Source organism: Primulina eburnea, chromosome 18, assembly GCF_022965805.1.
Source record: "Primulina eburnea isolate SZY01 chromosome 18, ASM2296580v1, whole genome shotgun sequence".
Classification (NCBI taxonomy): domain Eukaryota; kingdom Viridiplantae; phylum Streptophyta; class Magnoliopsida; order Lamiales; family Gesneriaceae; genus Primulina; species Primulina eburnea.
This window is the reverse complement of record NC_133118.1, coordinates 2394874-2413519: the sequence shown is the minus strand read 5'-3', so window position 1 is coordinate 2413519 and position 18646 is coordinate 2394874. Positions and strand designations below refer to the sequence as shown.

General features: G+C 34.0%; 2 protein-coding genes across 2 annotated transcripts; one reads left to right on the top strand and one right to left on the bottom strand.

Annotated features, from left to right (window-relative positions):
* The first annotated feature begins 6221 nt into the window (after positions 1-6221).
* On the top strand, positions 6222-12818 carry LOC140820326 (transcriptional corepressor SEUSS). The gene is made up of 9 exons (XM_073180673.1): positions 6222-7578; positions 7716-7835; positions 8079-8127; positions 8470-8684; positions 8769-8837; positions 8964-9061; positions 10216-10309; positions 10786-10855; positions 11390-12818. The coding sequence occupies exons 1-9, from the start codon at positions 6685-6687 to the stop codon at positions 12271-12273; spliced, it is 2493 nt and encodes an 830-aa protein (XP_073036774.1). The 5' UTR covers positions 6222-6684; the 3' UTR covers positions 12274-12818.
* A 2578-nt stretch (positions 12819-15396) lies between these two features.
* On the bottom strand, positions 15397-18354 carry LOC140819955 (uncharacterized). Its single transcript, XM_073180236.1, has 5 exons — positions 18101-18354; positions 17548-17677; positions 16978-17178; positions 16370-16537; positions 15397-16038 (listed from the first exon to the last, which is right to left on the bottom strand). The coding sequence occupies exons 1-5, from the start codon at positions 18232-18234 to the stop codon at positions 15598-15600; spliced, it is 1074 nt and encodes a 357-aa protein (XP_073036337.1). The 5' UTR covers positions 18235-18354; the 3' UTR covers positions 15397-15597.
* Between the last annotated feature and the right edge of the window lie 292 nt (positions 18355-18646).

Below are 18646 nucleotides of genomic sequence, written 5' to 3'. Positions count from 1 at the left end.
CAATAAGGTATCTTGGTATGACAAAAAATTTGAGTTAAAAAATAACTATAATTTCAATCGATTTATCTATTTCAAATTATTCGAATAAAATAGGTTGTGAGAAATAACTCATAGGTCAGTTTCTACTCAACAGTGTCGGCAAAAATTAAACTTAATATTTTTTTTATTATGTTACACACGCGTTGCATGTGTTTGGTCCGCTATTATGTATTATAGATGGATATTATTTTTATTCCCACAAAAAATAATGAAATCGGACGGTCGTCGATGTAGGGTGCACATTATTGATATAGGCCGCGTTACACATAATCGTAACTCAAAAATATATAATTATTTATAATATAGTGGAGATAATTAAATATCTTCTTTAGAACCACATAATGATAGGGGCCAAGGGCCCTACCTCCGCAAATAGCTGTTAACGGCCGTTATCCATTTTTTCTCTTTAATGCGTCATAATAACGGTCCTCCGTCAGTGGCAGTAAAGTATCGTACCTTCCAATCTATCTTAAATAAAATATTATAATTTCTTTCCAAAAATTGAGTTAAAGATTTAATAATATGTCTTTCGGACACGATTTTAAATATTTTTATTCGTATAAATATCTTAAATTACTTATATATATAGTAAAAATTAATATTTTTCATATAAGTGATTCAAATAGAATATATATCTCATAAAATGATCAATAAAACCGTCTCACAAGAGTTTTGTGAATATTTAAATGTCATCACTTAAATATAGAAAAATATTTATATCGAGTATGCATCTAAAAAAAATAGATATTCAAATTTGAACTACGATGGATTCCAAGTTTTATTTTACTGATATATAAGTATTTGTGAAATAAGAATGAATTTCAAATCTCGAATTTAAATTCGTTATATGATGCAATTTGAGAAATTGATTTGAAATATATAGATTTTGATTATAGTTATATAGTTTAAAATGAATAATATATCAAATTTTAAATTCGCACATTGATTATTTACACATTAGTAATATAAATTAAAATGAATTTCAAATGACACAATTATTGAGTGAATTTGAAACTCATCATAATTAACATAAAATAATATATAAACATGTAAGAAGCGAATTTGAAGTTTGCGATATTTCTTCTCTAAATAACAAAAATACATTTAAAATCTGTTTATTTGAAATACATTAATTCAAACACAACATAACATGTTACATAGATGTAATGGTCAAGGGTATGTACATATGCATGCATGAATGACTTCGAAAAGCAAATAATATTAATATCATATATACATGTGATAAATATTGTTCGGGGTATCTTGTAGTATAGCCACTCATTGCATATCATATCTCTCTTAAAAAATATAGTAGATTTTTTATGAGACGATCTCAAAAAAGTTTATCTATCAGATGGATCATACATCACTACAACAAATATGGGTTTCCGCAGCGAACATATATGTTATTTCCGACGTGCAACGCACCCTGCACAATTATAAGCGCACGTGGATGGGTGTTGCATAAATACTACTATTGGTGGCGTGCTTTTAATGTGAGTCGTTGATGTTCCGCCGCGAAAAGCCTTTTTTCTTGTAGTGCATACATATATTTATAATAATAAATAATATTTTTGACATAAAAAATAATATTTTTTCATGAGTGACCTAAATAAGATATATATATATCACAAAATTGACTCGAGAGTCCGTCTCACAAAATTTTTATGTAAAAAATAAATAATAAGAATATACAATTTTTACAGGTTTTTACTAAAAATAAATATTTTCCTCGAGAAATTGTATAACTAAAATTTATCTTATAATAATTTATAATGTTTTTGAAAATGAATGAATATTTTTATCTATACACCGAAAATAATATTAGCTACCTAACATATATACCACGATTTATCTATAATATTTTATAATTTATATTTTTTTAAAAATGAATGAATATTTTTATCCACACACTCAAAAATATCAATATAATTTGTGGCCAAATAGATAATGAGTTATTATTAATAATACATACATGAATAACATCATTCGATGTGTCATCCACTAGTACATGCATAATCAATACAATTGGCTGATAAAATAAATATTATATACATTTTAATTTAAAAATATAATTTTAATAAATAACAAAAAAAATTCAAAAGTTTTAAAATAGGTCTCTTGTGAGACGGTCTCAAGAATCATATCAGTGAGACGGGTCAACCCTACCGATATTCACAATAAAAAGTAATACTCTTAGTATAAAAAGTAATATTTTTTCATCGATTCCCAAATAAAAGATATGTCTCACAAAATATGATCTCCGTCTCACATAAGTTTTTGCCAAAGTTTTATCATTTAAACTGTATAAAATTTCATGTCAACCGAAGACTACCAAATATTTTCTTTCAATTTGGTCCAAAAATAAATACCTAAGCACATATATATCAGAATTAAAGTCGTTGAGAATAGAAATAAATATTTTCTATAAGTTCATAATATAGCCAACTTATTTAATTTTCCTTCTAACATCATATATAGCATAGATGATCTGAGATAAACTCTGATCGACCTCAATTCGGAGAAACTTCATTCTTTTAGACGTGTTTGATTAATTTTGATCAATCAGAATCTAATGAATAAAATATTAAGTCTGACTAAATATTAATTTTTTTTCGAGACCCCATCAATAAATCGGTACGGAGGGCAAATTTTACAAGTTAGATATAAGGGTGTTTAGAATATTTCCATCTTCATTAAGTTTTTGTGATTGTCAAAATAAACAGTATCGAATTGTTTTAGGATCTAACCATTATTTTTTGTATAATAGATTCTTCAGACCATTGGATCAAATAAGGTATTTCAAGCCGTTCAATAATTCAATTCATTATATCACGAAGTCAAAGATGGGGGAAATATCTGAACTCGAGCTGCAAAGTTATCGTATGTCAAAACTGACTGACATTCCAAAGTATTCAAACTGTTGAAAATAAAGCATTGTAATCGGTCATAAAAAATCTAAATCTAAAAGGATACTAGAGTCAATCCGTTCAAGCAATTGTCTCAATTGGAAAGATTACATAGTATCATACCAACTCTTGAACGACAAAAAGCTATCTAATTCGGACATGATGTCTCTGGTTAATGGAAAGAAAAGGACTTGAAGTTAAAAAAGCACAAGGAACATTAATGAACATTTAATGACATCAAAATAACATGTCCATTCTATCGAAAAAAAGTAGAGATGATTGTTGCAAAGCGAATCCGATTGTTGGAGCTTTTCACCTATATATATAGTTGGAGCTTTTCACCTATATATATATATATATATATATATATATATATATATATATATAGATCATTCAAAGTGAAGACTACCGAAATTCTCAACAATCAAAGTATTCACATGTTGTCATATGTTTTCACATCACTTAGACTAATATAATTTTGATGAGCAGTTATGTGTTATGAACTGAACACCTCAGCCCATGGAAAATGATGATGATAGCAACGAGTATTGACGCTCGTCGCCACAATTATGAATCGTCCCACTTTTAAACATTTTTCTTACATTGAGGATAATGCATGTTATAAGTTTGGGATGTATTATTTATTTCATGATATTTGAATTCATGGAATAGTAAGTCTAGTTTGTGCAACAACAAATATTTATTCAGTGTCTAGCATGGTCAAGTGTGTGGAAGAAGAACAGTGGGCCAATGATTTTTTTTTTTTACCAAAATGATTGAGTCATGGTGAATGTGTACAATTTTTAACATTTCACAATCATTTATGCACTTTTGCCATGACTATTGATACACCTGATAAGGAGAGAACATCTATTGCACGCTAGGTATTACTAAATAGGGGACACAAGTTTGAGATTTTTTGTGATTGCTATCTGATATTGAAATAAATGTTATAAGCAGAGAAATGATATAGGCATTCATTGAGTTTCTTTGGGCATGTTACATTCTTAAAATATATCATTTGAAGCACTCTGAACCTAACAAAAAAGATGTGTGTTCTGTTATTTGTTTTAAAATAGACATATCATTATACTGATGCACATGGTCGGTTTGTACAAGTTGATTTGTGAAGGAGAAGTAATCTAGAACTTGGTTTAACAGTACTCTTCAAGGCGAAATATGAATATTGTGTGACTTTGGATGATCTAGGCGATTTTTGGATCGTTTGAGTCTTTCGAGCCTACCAATATATTAATCTCTGGTGTCTCATTTTGATACAATTGAAAAATCGAATGGTGTGTGCCAAGACATGCAATAGCCCCATTCGTATATTTTTCTTAGTCTCATGTCAATTACCAAAAGCTTAAGCAAGTCCACTAATTCATGCCTGGATGTGAGAGAATAAACCCCTTTAACGTTTGTCAAATGAAAAAAAATACTCTTGGGAGAAGAAGGAAATAATAAAAAAAATGAAGAAAAAGTATATATGTATAGTAAAGAGGTGGTGAACACGAAGAAATAAAGAGATTGAAGATGAAAACGATGAAAAAGTATATCAAAGAGGGAAGAGTTGCTAAAAAAATTAATAAATTGAGTATTTTCTCAATATTTGATTTCTATATCTTTATTGAAGTCGTGAGACGTAGTCTAACGATACAAGCTTCAAAGATCTATTAACCAAGTCACACGTATCTAATATACTAGTGGAGAAAAGCCGTTAAAGTTCTATGGGCATTTCAAAAGCACAGACCATGAAACATCCACTATTTTTTTAACTTTAAAATCCTACTAATTTTTTTTAAAACATAAAATTCGAAATTCATATTTAAAATGACTTAACATTCCAACATCCAAAAATAATTTAACATCTAAAAACTAAAAGTGTATAAAAATCTCTAACTCGTTAATTAACTAACAATCCTACATCGACATTTAACAAGATCAACTAACATCAAAATAAAGCATAAAATCCCCAATAAATCATTAACAAAATTTTCATTTCAAAACTTTCATTATCAAGCTAATACGGAAAATAAATGTCTCTCGGGAGTGTATCGGGGGACTCGATCCACTCAAGCGTCAGCGCCTTCCTCAATCTCGTCCTCACCTGCAACATTCAAACCTAGTGAGTCTAATGACTCAGCAAGTTCTATACACGAGTAACAAATAATATATATACAAGCACATCTATTAAAATCATACTTTTATTCAAAATAAGCTAGCATAAATTTGTAAGCATAATTTAATCATGAATCGTCAAATCGTAAAGATTTAAGATATGTGCAACTGAGGAAACACGTTTCCAAAATTACATATCTTATTCTGGCCAGAGATTTATTGCACTATTAAATTATCAGATCACATAGGATATTTTCATCAGTAGACAAAGGTGAATCCCCGACTACAACGCATTTACAACTGCGTATTTCGAAACTACATCCAACCTCGCCACTTGATGACCCTCAATGGAATCGGTAAACTAGTCAAAGTTCATGCTAATACGTAAATCCTCTACATTGTCCCGGCTCAAAGGACTAATGGTGTACAACCCAAACTATTCCACTCAATAAATGATAACCACTTGGATAGTGCGAGAGAGATTTATTCAATGAATCATCAAATGATAACTCATCCGTATGAATGGACATCTTCATGTCCTTAACAATGAAACATGTAGTTTACATCACAGATGCTAGTATCAAACTCAATCGGCATTTATTCTAATTTTAGACGACTGATTCTACTAAGAACCTGTTTAAACTAAATGTTATATTTTCTAATCAGTTTCATGATCTTACATTGACAGACATATCTCATGATACCTATTATATTTTCAAGAAGTAGGTCTCATGTGAGACCGTCTCACAGATCACAATCTGTGAGACGGATCAATCTTACCCATATTCACAATAAAAAATAATACTCTTAGCATAAAAAGTAATAATTTTTCATGGATTATCCAAATAAAGATCCGTCTCACAAAATACGACCCGTGAGACCGTCTCACACAAGTTTTTGCCAAATTCAAGAATTTTATCTATGCAGTTTGTATAAATATATAGATAAAGTAAATGTCATAATCAGATAAAATCGTAAAATATTATTAAAAAAAGATTATTTTTACATAAAAATCAATCAAACCAACAAAATTTAACATATAAATTGACTCGATAAACACATACTCTAATATTCAAAATGATAAAAACTCAACATGAGCTAAAGATTGGTTTTTTTTTTTTGAAGAGGGATTCTAACATGTGGTCTTGTCAAATCGAGAGGTCACTAATTTGCCCACTAGACCAAGACAACAAGCAAACCCACCACCAAAACCAAAGAACTCAACACAAAATCAGAAAAAATCAGAGAAATAGATAAGCTCAACTCAAATAGAAACGAAAATGAGAGAACTGAAAGCGTAACTCTCATGGAAGAGAAGAACCAGAGAGAAGGAAAAGGTAAAGGTACCACTCTCATGGAAGACCAGAGAGACAACGAAACACTTCCGATCGCCTACGTGTTTTTTTAAGGAAGCGCAGTCGTAGTTCCGATCCCCTGTGTCAAAAGTTTACTTCCTTTTGACTTTGAATTTTTCTATTGGAACCCCTTCATTTTCAGACGAGGTTCACACCTTTTGTCTTGAGAATTTTTGTGTCAGGGTCTAACTGGGTTCTTCTCAATTTTGTGTTGTCGGGGTGATTTATAGCAATCGATTGGGAGTGTGTTGATTTTTCAAATAATGGTGCCACAAGGGTCTCCGTCTCCGCTTGGTGGGGCGCAGCAAGTTCAGCCGAATTCTGGGTTTTTGGGTGGAATGCCTTCACAGAACGCATCTCCATCTTTGGTGTCATCCCGCAATCAGTTCAATGGCATGAACATGCTAGGGAATGTTTCAGCTTTGCTTCACCAGTCATTTGGAAACGGGATTCCAACTTCAGGGCTTCAGCGGGGGATTATGGAAAGTGGGGCGGAATCAGATCCTCTCTCTAGTGTTGGAAATGGGATGGGTTTTAATCCGCCTTCCTCATCTTCGTCTATCACAACATCCGGTCAAGTTCAAGGGCCACAGCAATTTCCCAACTCTTCCGGCAGTCAGATGTTGACAGACCAGCTACAACTTGAATCGCAGAATTTCCAACAGAATCAACACCAGTTCTCTGTCCCCGGCAACCCTCAACAGCAATTTCAAGCAATTGGAGCTCCTGGTATTGGACCTGTTAAGATAGAACCGCAGGTGGCTAACGACCAAGCACCGCAGCAGCTTCAACCTCTGCAGAATCTTGCTATGGTAAAATTGGAGCCACAACAACTGCAAAATACAAGAAGCTTGGCTCCAGTCAAAATGGAACCCCAGCAGCTAGATCCATCTTTGTTTTTACAGCAGCAGCAGCTCCTTCTGTCAAGGCAGTCCTCTCAGGCTGCAGCAGCGGCTCAGATGTTGCAACAACAGAGGCTTATGCAACTTCAACATCAGCAACTCTTGAAGGCTATGCCTCAACAAAGATCCCCACTTCAAGCACAGTTTCAACCTCAGAATTTACCTCTTAGGTCTCCTATTAAATCTGTTTATGAGCCAGGAATGTGTGCCCGAAGACTGACACATTATATGTATCAGCAACAACATAGACCTGAAGTAAGATGCCATTATCCAATCAGTTGCTTAGTTTTCATGTACAAGATTGGTGGAAGCCATTTGTTCGTAGATACCTCAGGGTGGTAATAATTGGATGTTGTATAATTATTCTTATTATCATTATTATTATTTTGTAGGACAACAATATAGAATTTTGGAGGAAATTTGTCACTGAATATTTTGCACCAAATGCCAAGAAAAAATGGTGTGTTTCGATGTATGGAAGTGGCCGCCAGACCACTGGAGTTTTCCCTCAGGTCTGTTGGATTACGAATGAAATTATGCACCGACTTCTCTAGTTTTTTCCGTTATTGTACTTTGAAGAACTTTGAAGATTACTCTTCGGTCCTATTTAACCATTTTTTTAAAGTCAGAAGCTTTGCTTTGCGCATGAACACAATAGTAAATCTATGTTGGGCTTATTTTGTACCTTTTGGAGTTCATACCAGTTTTCATGCTCAATAATTAATTATTTGATGTCGCCATGTTAATATGTGTAGGATGTTTGGCACTGTGAAATTTGCAATCGCAAGCCTGGGCGAGGATTTGGTACGTTTTAACGATGATTTCACTCTTTGTCGGTAACTTTTCTGGTGCTAAGTTCTTTTTAAGGTTATCATGAGTTGATAGGCGCTTGCTTTGATGTACTTTTTGGAACATCCACATCACAATGTCAAACACCAACTGCAACATGTGTATTTATACGTAAAGTAAAAAAGAATCAAGGAAGAGAGGAAACTAAATATGTATGTAACAAGCTACTTTAGCATCTAAGGGTAGTTTTATGCATGTCACCCCCAGAAGTGTTCGTGGAAGGAAGAGTTGAATAAATAGAAGGCTAGGTGAGGAATGTCTTTGTCTCCGTCTGACCATAGTTTTTATGCATGTCAGAGGCAACTGCTGAAGTTTTGCCTAGGCTGTTCAAAATAAAATATGAAAGTGGTACTTTAGAAGAACTACTCTATGTTGACATGCCTCGAGAATATCAGAATTCATCTGGGCAAATTGTTCTGGACTATGCAAAAGCAATACAAGAGAGTGTCTTTGAGCAACTTCGTGTTGTTCGTGATGGCCAGCTTCGAATAGTTTTCACCTCTGACCTCAAGGTTACCCTATTGACTAGCAGTTTTCTTTTTTTTCAGGTCTTGACTTATGAAGTTGTTTAATGTTGTGTTCTTTTACCCATTCAGATATGCTCCTGGGAATTCTGTGCTCGGCGCCATGAAGAGCTAATTCCTAGAAGATTGATGATTCCTCAGGTTAAGAGCTCAATCAAGCCTCAGATTTACCTTTGTAATTCTTTTGGTTGAGTGAAGTGGAGTATCATGAGCTGGCATAAATATTTTGATCTTTTACATATCTTGCTTCAATGATCCTCCCTGCAGGTTAGCCAACTTGGTGCTGCTGCCCAAAAATACCAGGCTGCTGCCCAGAATACATCATCCTGTGGCTCTGTTTCTGAGCTGCAAAATAACTGCAACATGTGAGTCTAAGTTACTAGTTATGTGCATGATTCATGTTCTATACATCATTCAATGGCTCTGTCTGAGCTACAAAATAACTGTAACATGTGAGTCTAAGTTACTATTGATGCGCATTATTCCTGCTCTATACCAATCGACTGTTGGCTAGGTGGTTTGTAATTTGCATAACCTTTTGTGGTGTTTATCTTCCAGATCTCTATCTCCACACTCCACGCTTGTTAAAAATTTTGGATGGCAAATTTCTTCTTGTATTGCCGACTGTCAGGAACTGTTCGTTTTTACCTCATTATTGTGATGTTTCTCATTTGGGTCATGAATTTTATGTTAACTTCGTGAAGATTTGTGCTTGCCGGAGGCCCAAAACATTATCTGAATTTTTTTTTGCTGTGATTGGATACAGAACTTGGATAGAGGTGGTTAAGGAGGATAACATAGATCTTGGAAAAGTAATATCCATTTAGCCGACCCCGCAACTAGCGGGAATGCACTTTGACAATGATTATGATGTGATTGGATACAGAATTTCCACTGCCAAATGCCAATATACATTAAAATCAAAATTTATCATCATTTTAGTTGAGGGAATGTGGCAAAGAAGGAAATATGTGCTTGGGTGTGGTTTTGCAATAGATGGAAAAGTTAGCAATAACAGTATGAAGTTATGTCTTTAGCAAATAACAGAAATGAACGCAAATATTTCAACAAAAAGGAATCCCTCCGTTTATTTGTGTTTCAGTTTAGTCATGGCTATGAAATTCTGCACAAGAAGCCTCTCAATCTTAAAGTAGATATGCATCATGTTAAATCTGTATCGTTATTTGATAATCTTCCATTTTTCTCTACAAAGAGATTAACAAAGCGAGACATCTGAAAAATTATTTTAATGACAAGTTAGCATTCAACTCCATGTGTTAATTTTTGATGCACTTAGCCAATTTATTTTTACTAGTACTTTCCATGTCTCATTATCTCTTGGAGCTGCACTAGCCTTTCTCTGTGCATGTAAAGAAAATGTGGATGCCAGTGAAATTGTTGTTTTAGTGCATTTTTCCTATTCTGGGCTTAATGCCACGGGGAGGATTTACTGCCTTTTTCAAGGGGCATGCTAATTAACGTTCTTGTGATCGCTAACCTGCAGTTTTTCATTGTTCAGGCTTGTTGCTTCAGCTCGTCAGATGGCAAAGGCCTTGGAAGTTCCACTGGTAAATGATTTGGGATATACAAAAAGATATGTGCGATGCTTACAGGTAATGATCTTGGAATTTTGAGAGATGGAACACTCACTGAATCTGTAGTCTTTCTACTTCAGTACTTTGCGTTTAGGAATTTTATTTTGTGTCGACATAGATTTCGACTCAATTTGATGGAATAGGCTACTGGCGGAGTGGAAGATGTGGAGTTAAGACAAAAAGTCCTTTTGGTCTGTTTAAATTTTGAGCAAAAAATATGCTTTTGAATACTGGATTTGCATGAATAAGTTGCTGGAAGTAAAATTGGGCTGGATGTTTACTCATGTCGCAACCAGAAATTAATTATCCGAGGCAGATTCTTGATTTATTATCATGTTTTGTACCAATGATCATGAGTAACTAAGACTACAAGTCTAATGTTTGTATTTGTGGAGGCTTTTGATTAATATTTCTCTGTTAGCATACCAAATGCCATTAGTTGCTTTAGTTAGTGGACGCTAATTTCCCTTGTATGTTTATTGTTACCATGGCAGATATCAGAAGTAGTGAATAGTATGAAAGATCTGATTGACTATAGTCGGGAAACTGGCACTGGTCCTATGGGTAAGCCTGAAGTCTCTCTTGATTCTTTCGCATTTGTTGTTCCATACCGAAGGCAAGGTGAAGAGGACTCTAAAGCTCTATGGATTGCATGAACAAATGCTTTTGATAACTTTGCATCACCTTGTTGACAAGAGAATAATTTTAGTATCGAAAACAAGTTTGTCATTTGTTCCATTTTATCTCTTCATGGGCACCTGCGAGACCGTCAGCTATTGTGTTTATAGCGAGATGAAAGTGATGAGATTCATTTTTAGCTGTGCTATTTAGCATGTCTGATTGTATATATGGTTGCTGATCTACTGTTTTTTTCTACCTTTGATCCTCTTTTGGCTCATGTTATGTTTAAGGATGTCATTGGTATTGCATTAACAGCGTTTTTGCTGTTTGTTTGTTTTCATCTAGTTGGTATTTTATGACGATAATGGAATTCCGTGTGGTCATCCACGTATATCTCCCAATTCTTAAAACAATCGGCAATTTATTGTCTTACCATTTGTGCCTTTCATTAATTTATTAACTATTTCTTTTTTGCAGAGATTTTGAGCAAGTTTCCTCGGAGGACAAATCCTTCTCCTGGGTTTCAAGGTCAGCCTCCACAACAAGAGGGTCACCCACAGCAGCAGCAACAGACAGCAACTGCTGCTAGCAATTGTATACCAAGTGTTAGTAACCCTCTGAATTCTGAGCCAGTAACTTCCTCTGCTAGTACCATGGTTGGGCTTCTTCATCAAAACTCAATGAACTCTAGACAACAAAACCCCATGCCTAGTGCAAACAGCCTCTATGGAAGTAACAGTATCCAGATGCCATCTCCGGGTTCTACAAGCAACATTCCACTTCCGCAACTCACTACTTTCCAATCCTCCACACCATACTCGTCAAACAATCCTCAGCAAACTTCACAAGCTAGTCTATCAGGCACCCATGTGAACTCGATTAATTCATCAAATATTCCGATGCAACAACCTGCTGCTTCTGGTAATGCGGGTGCTAATGAATCGCAATGCTCAGTCCAGAAAATTATAAATGACATGAGGATGTCCTCTCAGTTCGGTGGGGGTAGTATGATGGGCATGGGGACGATGGGTAGTGATGTGAAAAATGTTAATGGAATGTTAAATACCAACAATACTGGTCTGAATGGCAGCAACGTTTTGGTAGGAAATGGAGTGGCCAACTGTAACCCAAATGTAGGTGGTTTAGGATTTGGAAACATCAGCAACGGACTTGGCCAATCTGCCATGGCCAACGGGATTCGAGCAGTGCTGGGAAACAACTCTTTGTCCATGAACGGGAGAGTGGGCATGGGGATGACACGTCAACAGAGCATGAGTCAGCATCACCAACAAGATTTGGGGAACCAACTGCTTGGTGGTCTTGGGACTGCTAATGGTTTTAATAACCTTCAATTTGATTAGAAGGGATCTCCCTGAGAAGTCTTGTGCTATTCTTGTCGCCCCTCAAAGGATAAGCTGTCTGGCAGCATAAATTCTCGTTTCCTTTCATCGGGTTGGTGAATCTGGAGTGCATAACCGAAAAGGATAAACAGTTTACTGGCTTTCATCCCCTTCCTGCAGTGCCGATTCCAGAGAAACAAAAACACAAAGCTTAGCGTCTCTTACTTATGTTATCCTAATGTTCCTGAATTTGTTCTAACTTGAATTTGACTGATTGGTGACAGCTCTTCTCCCTCTCTGCACTCATTGTTAAAGTGGGATACAACCAAAGAGATGGCTAATGGTAATTCGCTTTTAACGCTCTTTGTTTCATTATGAATTTGTAACATGTTTTGTGTGCCAACCTCTCCCACTGGCTCCCTCTTCCCCGCTTAAATTTTCTAGAATATGTGAGTATGTATAGTTTGGATTGCCTTGAAAGGTGAGTTTATGGAAGTTGTTTCCAGAATTGAGCAGAAATGAGTTTACTGTCATTTGATTTCTTTAATTCATCTCTTGTTAGTGAACTGAATACCTTTCCACATGGTTCTTAAAATTTTTTGATTACCTTGTGAACTGTATGTGTTGTTTTTGTTGGTGGTGTCTGAGGAAGAAATAATTGATATTTTAGTTGTAACTAAATGGAATTGGAACCGTATGAAATTGGATTTTTATTTTAAAGTCGAAGTCGTCGGTTTTAGAATCGTGTTCGAGCTGTTTAAGCCGTCATTAGGCGTGTATAGCATGAAGACAGTTAAACTTTAGAGAAAGTTCCAATTTTAGAATGTACGTGCCACTTCGTTTTCGATGTTTGAGGTTCGATTTTTTCATGAAATTCCCTTTATCGATTTTCTTGATTTTTTTTTTCTTTCAAATTTCTTATGTAAATTTGCATACAAAAATATCGAATTCGTCAAGTTTTGACACTGTTTTCCCCATAATTTTCTTGATGAATAAATTATTAATGATCAACTATAATAGATAAATTTACTTCAATTTCTTAATCTTGTTATTTATATAGCTAGATATATGGTTGTATGTCTAATTATACAAATAAATTTTTTTTTCTGATGAGTAGAAAATAAATAAATGCCATATTACTTATAATTGATAAATAAATGCCATATCTACTTGAATTGATAGATCTGAAATGATGAATTTTAAATTTTTTGATTTGTTTAGATAGATAGAATATAGAGATATGTCAAATCTATTTTATATAATGCTAATAATTTTTTTGCTAGAAAAAAAAAGTTAAGTAGTTTCGACGATATTTGTTGTGGATTTCAAATATATCTAATATATATTTCATTTGAAATTTTTTTTTTCAAATTTTTTTTAACATTAAATCGCTTATTTCAAAAAGCAGTCTCTTGTGAGACGGTTTCACGAATCTTTATCTGTGAAATGAGTCAACTCTACTGATATTTACAATAAAAAGTAATACTCTTATCATAAAAAATAATATTTTTTCATGGATAACTCAAATAAAATATCTGTCTCACAAAATACGACCCGTGAGATCGTTTTACATAAATTTTTGCCTATTTCATCGATCTAAATTCAATATTAATCAAAGTTATTTATTATTTTCAATATAAGAATATAATATATGCTAATCTAAAATTAATTTTATTACTATTTGTAATTTATCTATAAATTAAATGGTTGTTTTTTGTTAATCAAGGATATTTTGGGCAAAAATTAATAAAGGTTGATCGTTTTGGTTTTTCTTGCATGAAAATTGTAGAAGAATACAATAACTTGTACAACTTTTTGGGAAGTCTAACAATGATAACTGGATAAGGAGGCTTGCAAAATTCTTTACAGTTCCTTTTATATTATATTCCCCTGCTGTATGTAACCTTAAAACTTGGAAGAGGAAGAAATCAAATCATGGGCAGAGGAAATTCAAGAGCTAGATCTAGGTAATTTATGTTCGGAGTTCTTGAAATTTGGCGACGGTTGTTTGAGGGACGGATTTAGGATTTCGGCTCTGGGGCTACTTATAAAAGACATACAGAAGATTGAGATATGAGATGATCAAAGTTGAGTCAATGTCATAGATAGGGAGGAAAAAAAGTTGGTAATACTCTTAGCATAAAAAGTAATATTTTTTCATAAATGACCAAAATAAGATATCCGTCTCACGAAATACGACTCGTGAGATCGTCTCACACAAGTTTTTATCTCGAAACAATTTTGCTCTTGTAGATAGTTTTTACACTCTTGTCACATTTTCTGTTTCAAACGAACAGATAGAATCTGCTAAAATCCTTGCCACACACTATTGGTATTTATTTGTTGGCAAAAACTTGTGTGAGACGGTCTCACGGGTCTTATTTGTGAGACGGATCTCTTATTTGGGTCATACATGAAAAAATATTACTTTTTATGTTAACAGTATTACTTTTTATTGTGAATATCGGTAGGGTTGACCCGTCCGTGAGACGGTCTCACATGAGACTCACTCTTATTTGTTTTGAAAAATTGCTTGTTGCATATTTATTATTCTCATTTCTCAGTAACCCTATTGAGTTTTAGGAAACCAATTTTACATTTCACAAAATAAAAAATCAAAGATTATCAGCTTATTTTAAAGTGCCTACTCCAAATATATTTTCATCAAGTTTTTCCTTCAAACACAGTTCTTACATTGCATTCGACTTTTATTATTCTTTTTTGTTTGTTTCAAAAATATAAAGCTTACATCATATTTAACAGTATTTTTTATACTATTTTACCAAGTCTTGAAAAGCTTAAAATCATTTTTTAATAAATTAAATAAAAATAAAATAAGAAGTTTGTATGTTAATTGTTTCTCCAAAAATTTTCTTAATCTGTGTGGAAAAATAAAGACATCAATATAATTGAGACCGAGATGATAACATTTTTTTTAATTTTACTAACATACTCTTATTAACTAAGTTTTAGAAAATGATACTGTTTTTAAAATTAATTGAATAAAAAATAGTAAATTTGTTTCAAAACTTTGTTTTTTCAATTATTTTCTTAATATAGACGAAAACTCAAACAAAACTAAGACTATATATTTGAGATAGTGTGAGTATTTTAAAAAAACGAGAGCATTTATCTACACATATATCAATTCAAAAACAATTTGATACTTTATATCAAATAAAATCTTACATCGCACACACAATAAGAAGTGTCATATATAAAAGAGGAGAATAATTCAGAACATACATTATCATCATGATTCGTGAATATAATATCATATATTATAAAAAGGGTAAACATACAAAATAAAAATAAACTATCAAAAAGATTGAATCCCTCCACTCCTCAAAACGAGTAATCCTTTAAATCAGCTTTTGAATCACCAAGTTCCAAATCATCCATGCATTCTTCAGCAGTCAAGGGGGGAAGTTGCCTAGTTTTTCGCCTTAGGTTGTGTTTGTGCCAGTCACTTTTGAAGTGTTCCCTGTACTCTTCGGCACTACCCAAGAGCGTGTTGCACGTGCTGCATCTTTGTTGTTTTCCCTCTCCCTCGGACTTCCCATCTTTCGCAGAGAGAGTTTGCTTCTGCAGCTTCTCACTCAGCTGAACAACCGGCCCAGCAGAATCCTTCTGCGTGCTTGATGATTCCTCTTCAAGATCATCGAACTGATCAACCGAGGTATCGGTATCTAGGTGAACATTGACGGCAAGAATGTCCAGTCTTCCTTGTAGATTCCTCATTAAGGCATCGCAGTCACGAAAAAGACTTGGTTCCAATTCACAAATCTATCTCACAATTTGAATCCAATGGAAAACATTTAGAAAGTGTCTAAACTATATCTCATGAATCGAAACAGTAACCACCAATTTTCAAGTGTAATGCTAAAAAGCAATGACGAAAATTTTATAGCCAAAAAAGACAACATTAGTGCCATAGAATGTAATCATTTAACAGTCGTGGCTTTGAAAGCCGAGTCTTTTTTATAGGTTGATGTACCCGGAAGTAAATACCACTTCATTTTATAAAAAGAGAACAACTTTATTAAGTGTGAAATTTGAGGGTACATTACAGGCTTAAAGCTATCATAGAAACTGAGTAACTAAAGATCTGACTTACAACAGAGAGCTGACTTCCAGATTCATCTCTTGAAACAACCGTGGCATTCCAACCATTGATCTTTTCCAAGAGACTGGATACATTCTGTTCAGGCACAGTTAATCGGAGTCTCATTGGAGATCGTTTTATGGGAAAGTGTTTCTGAAGGTCTCGAATGACTTCTAAAGCCTGTAATTGTTCAAACCTTTGTTAGTGAGAGTTAAACCACGGCAATCGTAAATAATACAAAACCATTAAGACATAACTAAGGTAAGTAAGAAAGAATGATAACTGAATATTAAAGTAAGCAAAAAGGGTATGCAAATGGTTCTCAAATATCATTATACGAGAGAAGCTGGAGGTAATTGAGAAATTGGCAGGCCAGTAAACAATATGCTCAATTCAAGTATCTCAAGAGATGCTAAACAATATGCTCAATTCAAGAATAAAAATGGTTCTCACATATCATTATAAAAGAGCGGGTGGAGGTAATTGAGAAATTGGCAAGCCAATAACAATATGCTCAATTCAAGTATCTCAAAAAATTTGTGAGCCAGGAGATGCTAATTTAACGAAAAATTACACAATATATGACCAATAGTAGGAGAAATAATTCAAATGTAACAAACCTGTTTCTTTGAGCTACTGTTTGGATCAACAGCAAAATGTATTTCATGCATGAGCCGCTCAATCATGCTTATAGTATAAGGTCGTCGAGTTTCGGGATTAAAAGTCTTCTGCATTACTAAAGTAGCAATATCCCTAAATTGACTTGATAATTTTGAATCCCTCTCCTTTCCTGCAACTTGTAACTCTCCTTTCTCCAAAATCTGCAGAAGTAAAGTATACCCATTTTCAACGAATCCAATCAAAATCCCAATCACGTTATGAGGAGAAATAGTTCATGCAGCAGCCAAATTCAAGTGCATTTACATAGGAAACTGATAGAGATTAACGTAAAGCAGAAATAATAGCATGCAATCTTTAAGCCGTTGCAGAAGTAGCCAAAACCCAAAGACCATCCACACCCAACCAACCCGAGGTCAGAACAAAAGATAAATGACATGCAAACTGATCGGGTTAGAACATCCATTAGTAGTACCACCAAAACACATTACTGAGCTTAGAACACTGCGCAGATTCAGCAAGACAAAACAAGAAAGAGTCCAGGTGAAAACAAAAGGTTATAATTGACTCACCTCCAAACATATTTTGGTCTGATCATCTGTACCAAATGCAGCAGTTAGATCTTTTGTCTTAGAAAGAACACCCTTTGAAACATTGGAATAGACTGTATGGGATTGCAACACCTCATCAACATCTTTCTCTCTGCGAAATACATTACCAATATTAAGACCACACTTCAAAATCTCAACGAAACCTAATGAAACAAGGTCTATAAAAAAATATCAATAAACAAGCATTTTTTACTACATAAACTCAGTGAAAAAAAAATTATAGTCCACAATAGTAGCAGCTCAAACAATCATGTATCCTGTTGGGATGGCAATTTCTGAAATGTGAAATTTTACCCCCAATGTACACTAAATCGATTCATTTCACCATCCAGCCCAATTCTCAAGGATACACCAGGTCAGAAATGTTTTTTTTTAAAACGACAATTCCAGCACAAATACATGATCAATCCCAAACTCATCACCAAAATATAATAATTTCTTCAAATTAGTAGTAAAATTCATGATAAAAACGTTTGCGGTACATAATTATACGAACACACATATGGACACATACACGCCAGAGCGCCAAGACAGGGCTTTATTCTTATAGCAAGCGATCTCAAAACGATTGCCGTGTTTCCTGAGGCGGACGACCGCTACGTTCGTGAGCCTCTTCTGGCCTATCGGCTGCACCAGGCTCCTCGACATCTTCACCCGTCTGCGGAGGCGGCGGCGTACGTCGGCGAAGTTTTCTGTTTTATGGGATAAACCCCGCTATGGCGCCATATATGGGCTTTTATCGAAGTCGGATTGGGCCAACAATGAATGGGCTTTTTCAGATTTGATGGCTGAAACGAAAAAAATAAAATAAAATATATTATGTATTTACACATTATTACAATATAAAAAAAAGGGTTTTAAAATGCTTTTTTTAAAAAAAATAAAAAACACAAAAACCAAAAAGGTTTAAAAATAGAATTAAAGTAAAAACTTGTGTGAGACGGTCTCACAGATCGTATTCATGAAAAAATATTAATTTTTATGCTAAGAGTATTATTTTTTTATTGTGAATATCGGTAGAGTTGATCTGTCTCACATATAAAGATTCGTAAGACCGTCT

Excerpts from the sequence above, each read along its gene's own strand:
- LOC140820326 (XM_073180673.1), top strand. The coding sequence starts at position 6,685 with ATGGTGCCACAAGGGTCTCCGTCTCCGCTTGGTGGGGCGCAGCAAGTT. Across the intron at positions 7,579-7,715 it reads AGCAACAACATAGACCTGAA|GACAACAATATAGAATTTTG; the intron begins GTAAGATGCCAT and ends ATTATTTTGTAG. Across the intron at positions 10,856-11,389 it reads AACTGGCACTGGTCCTATGG|AGATTTTGAGCAAGTTTCCT; the intron begins GTAAGCCTGAAG and ends TCTTTTTTGCAG.
- LOC140819955 (XM_073180236.1), bottom strand. The coding sequence starts at position 18,234 with ATGTCGAGGAGCCTGGTGCAGCCGATAGGCCAGAAGAGGCTCACGAAC. Across the intron at positions 17,179-17,547 it reads AGACCAAAATATGTTTGGAG|ATTTTGGAGAAAGGAGAGTT; the intron begins GTGAGTCAATTA and ends TTACTTCTGCAG. Across the intron at positions 16,538-16,977 it reads ACAGTAGCTCAAAGAAACAG|GCTTTAGAAGTCATTCGAGA; the intron begins GTTTGTTACATT and ends GAACAATTACAG.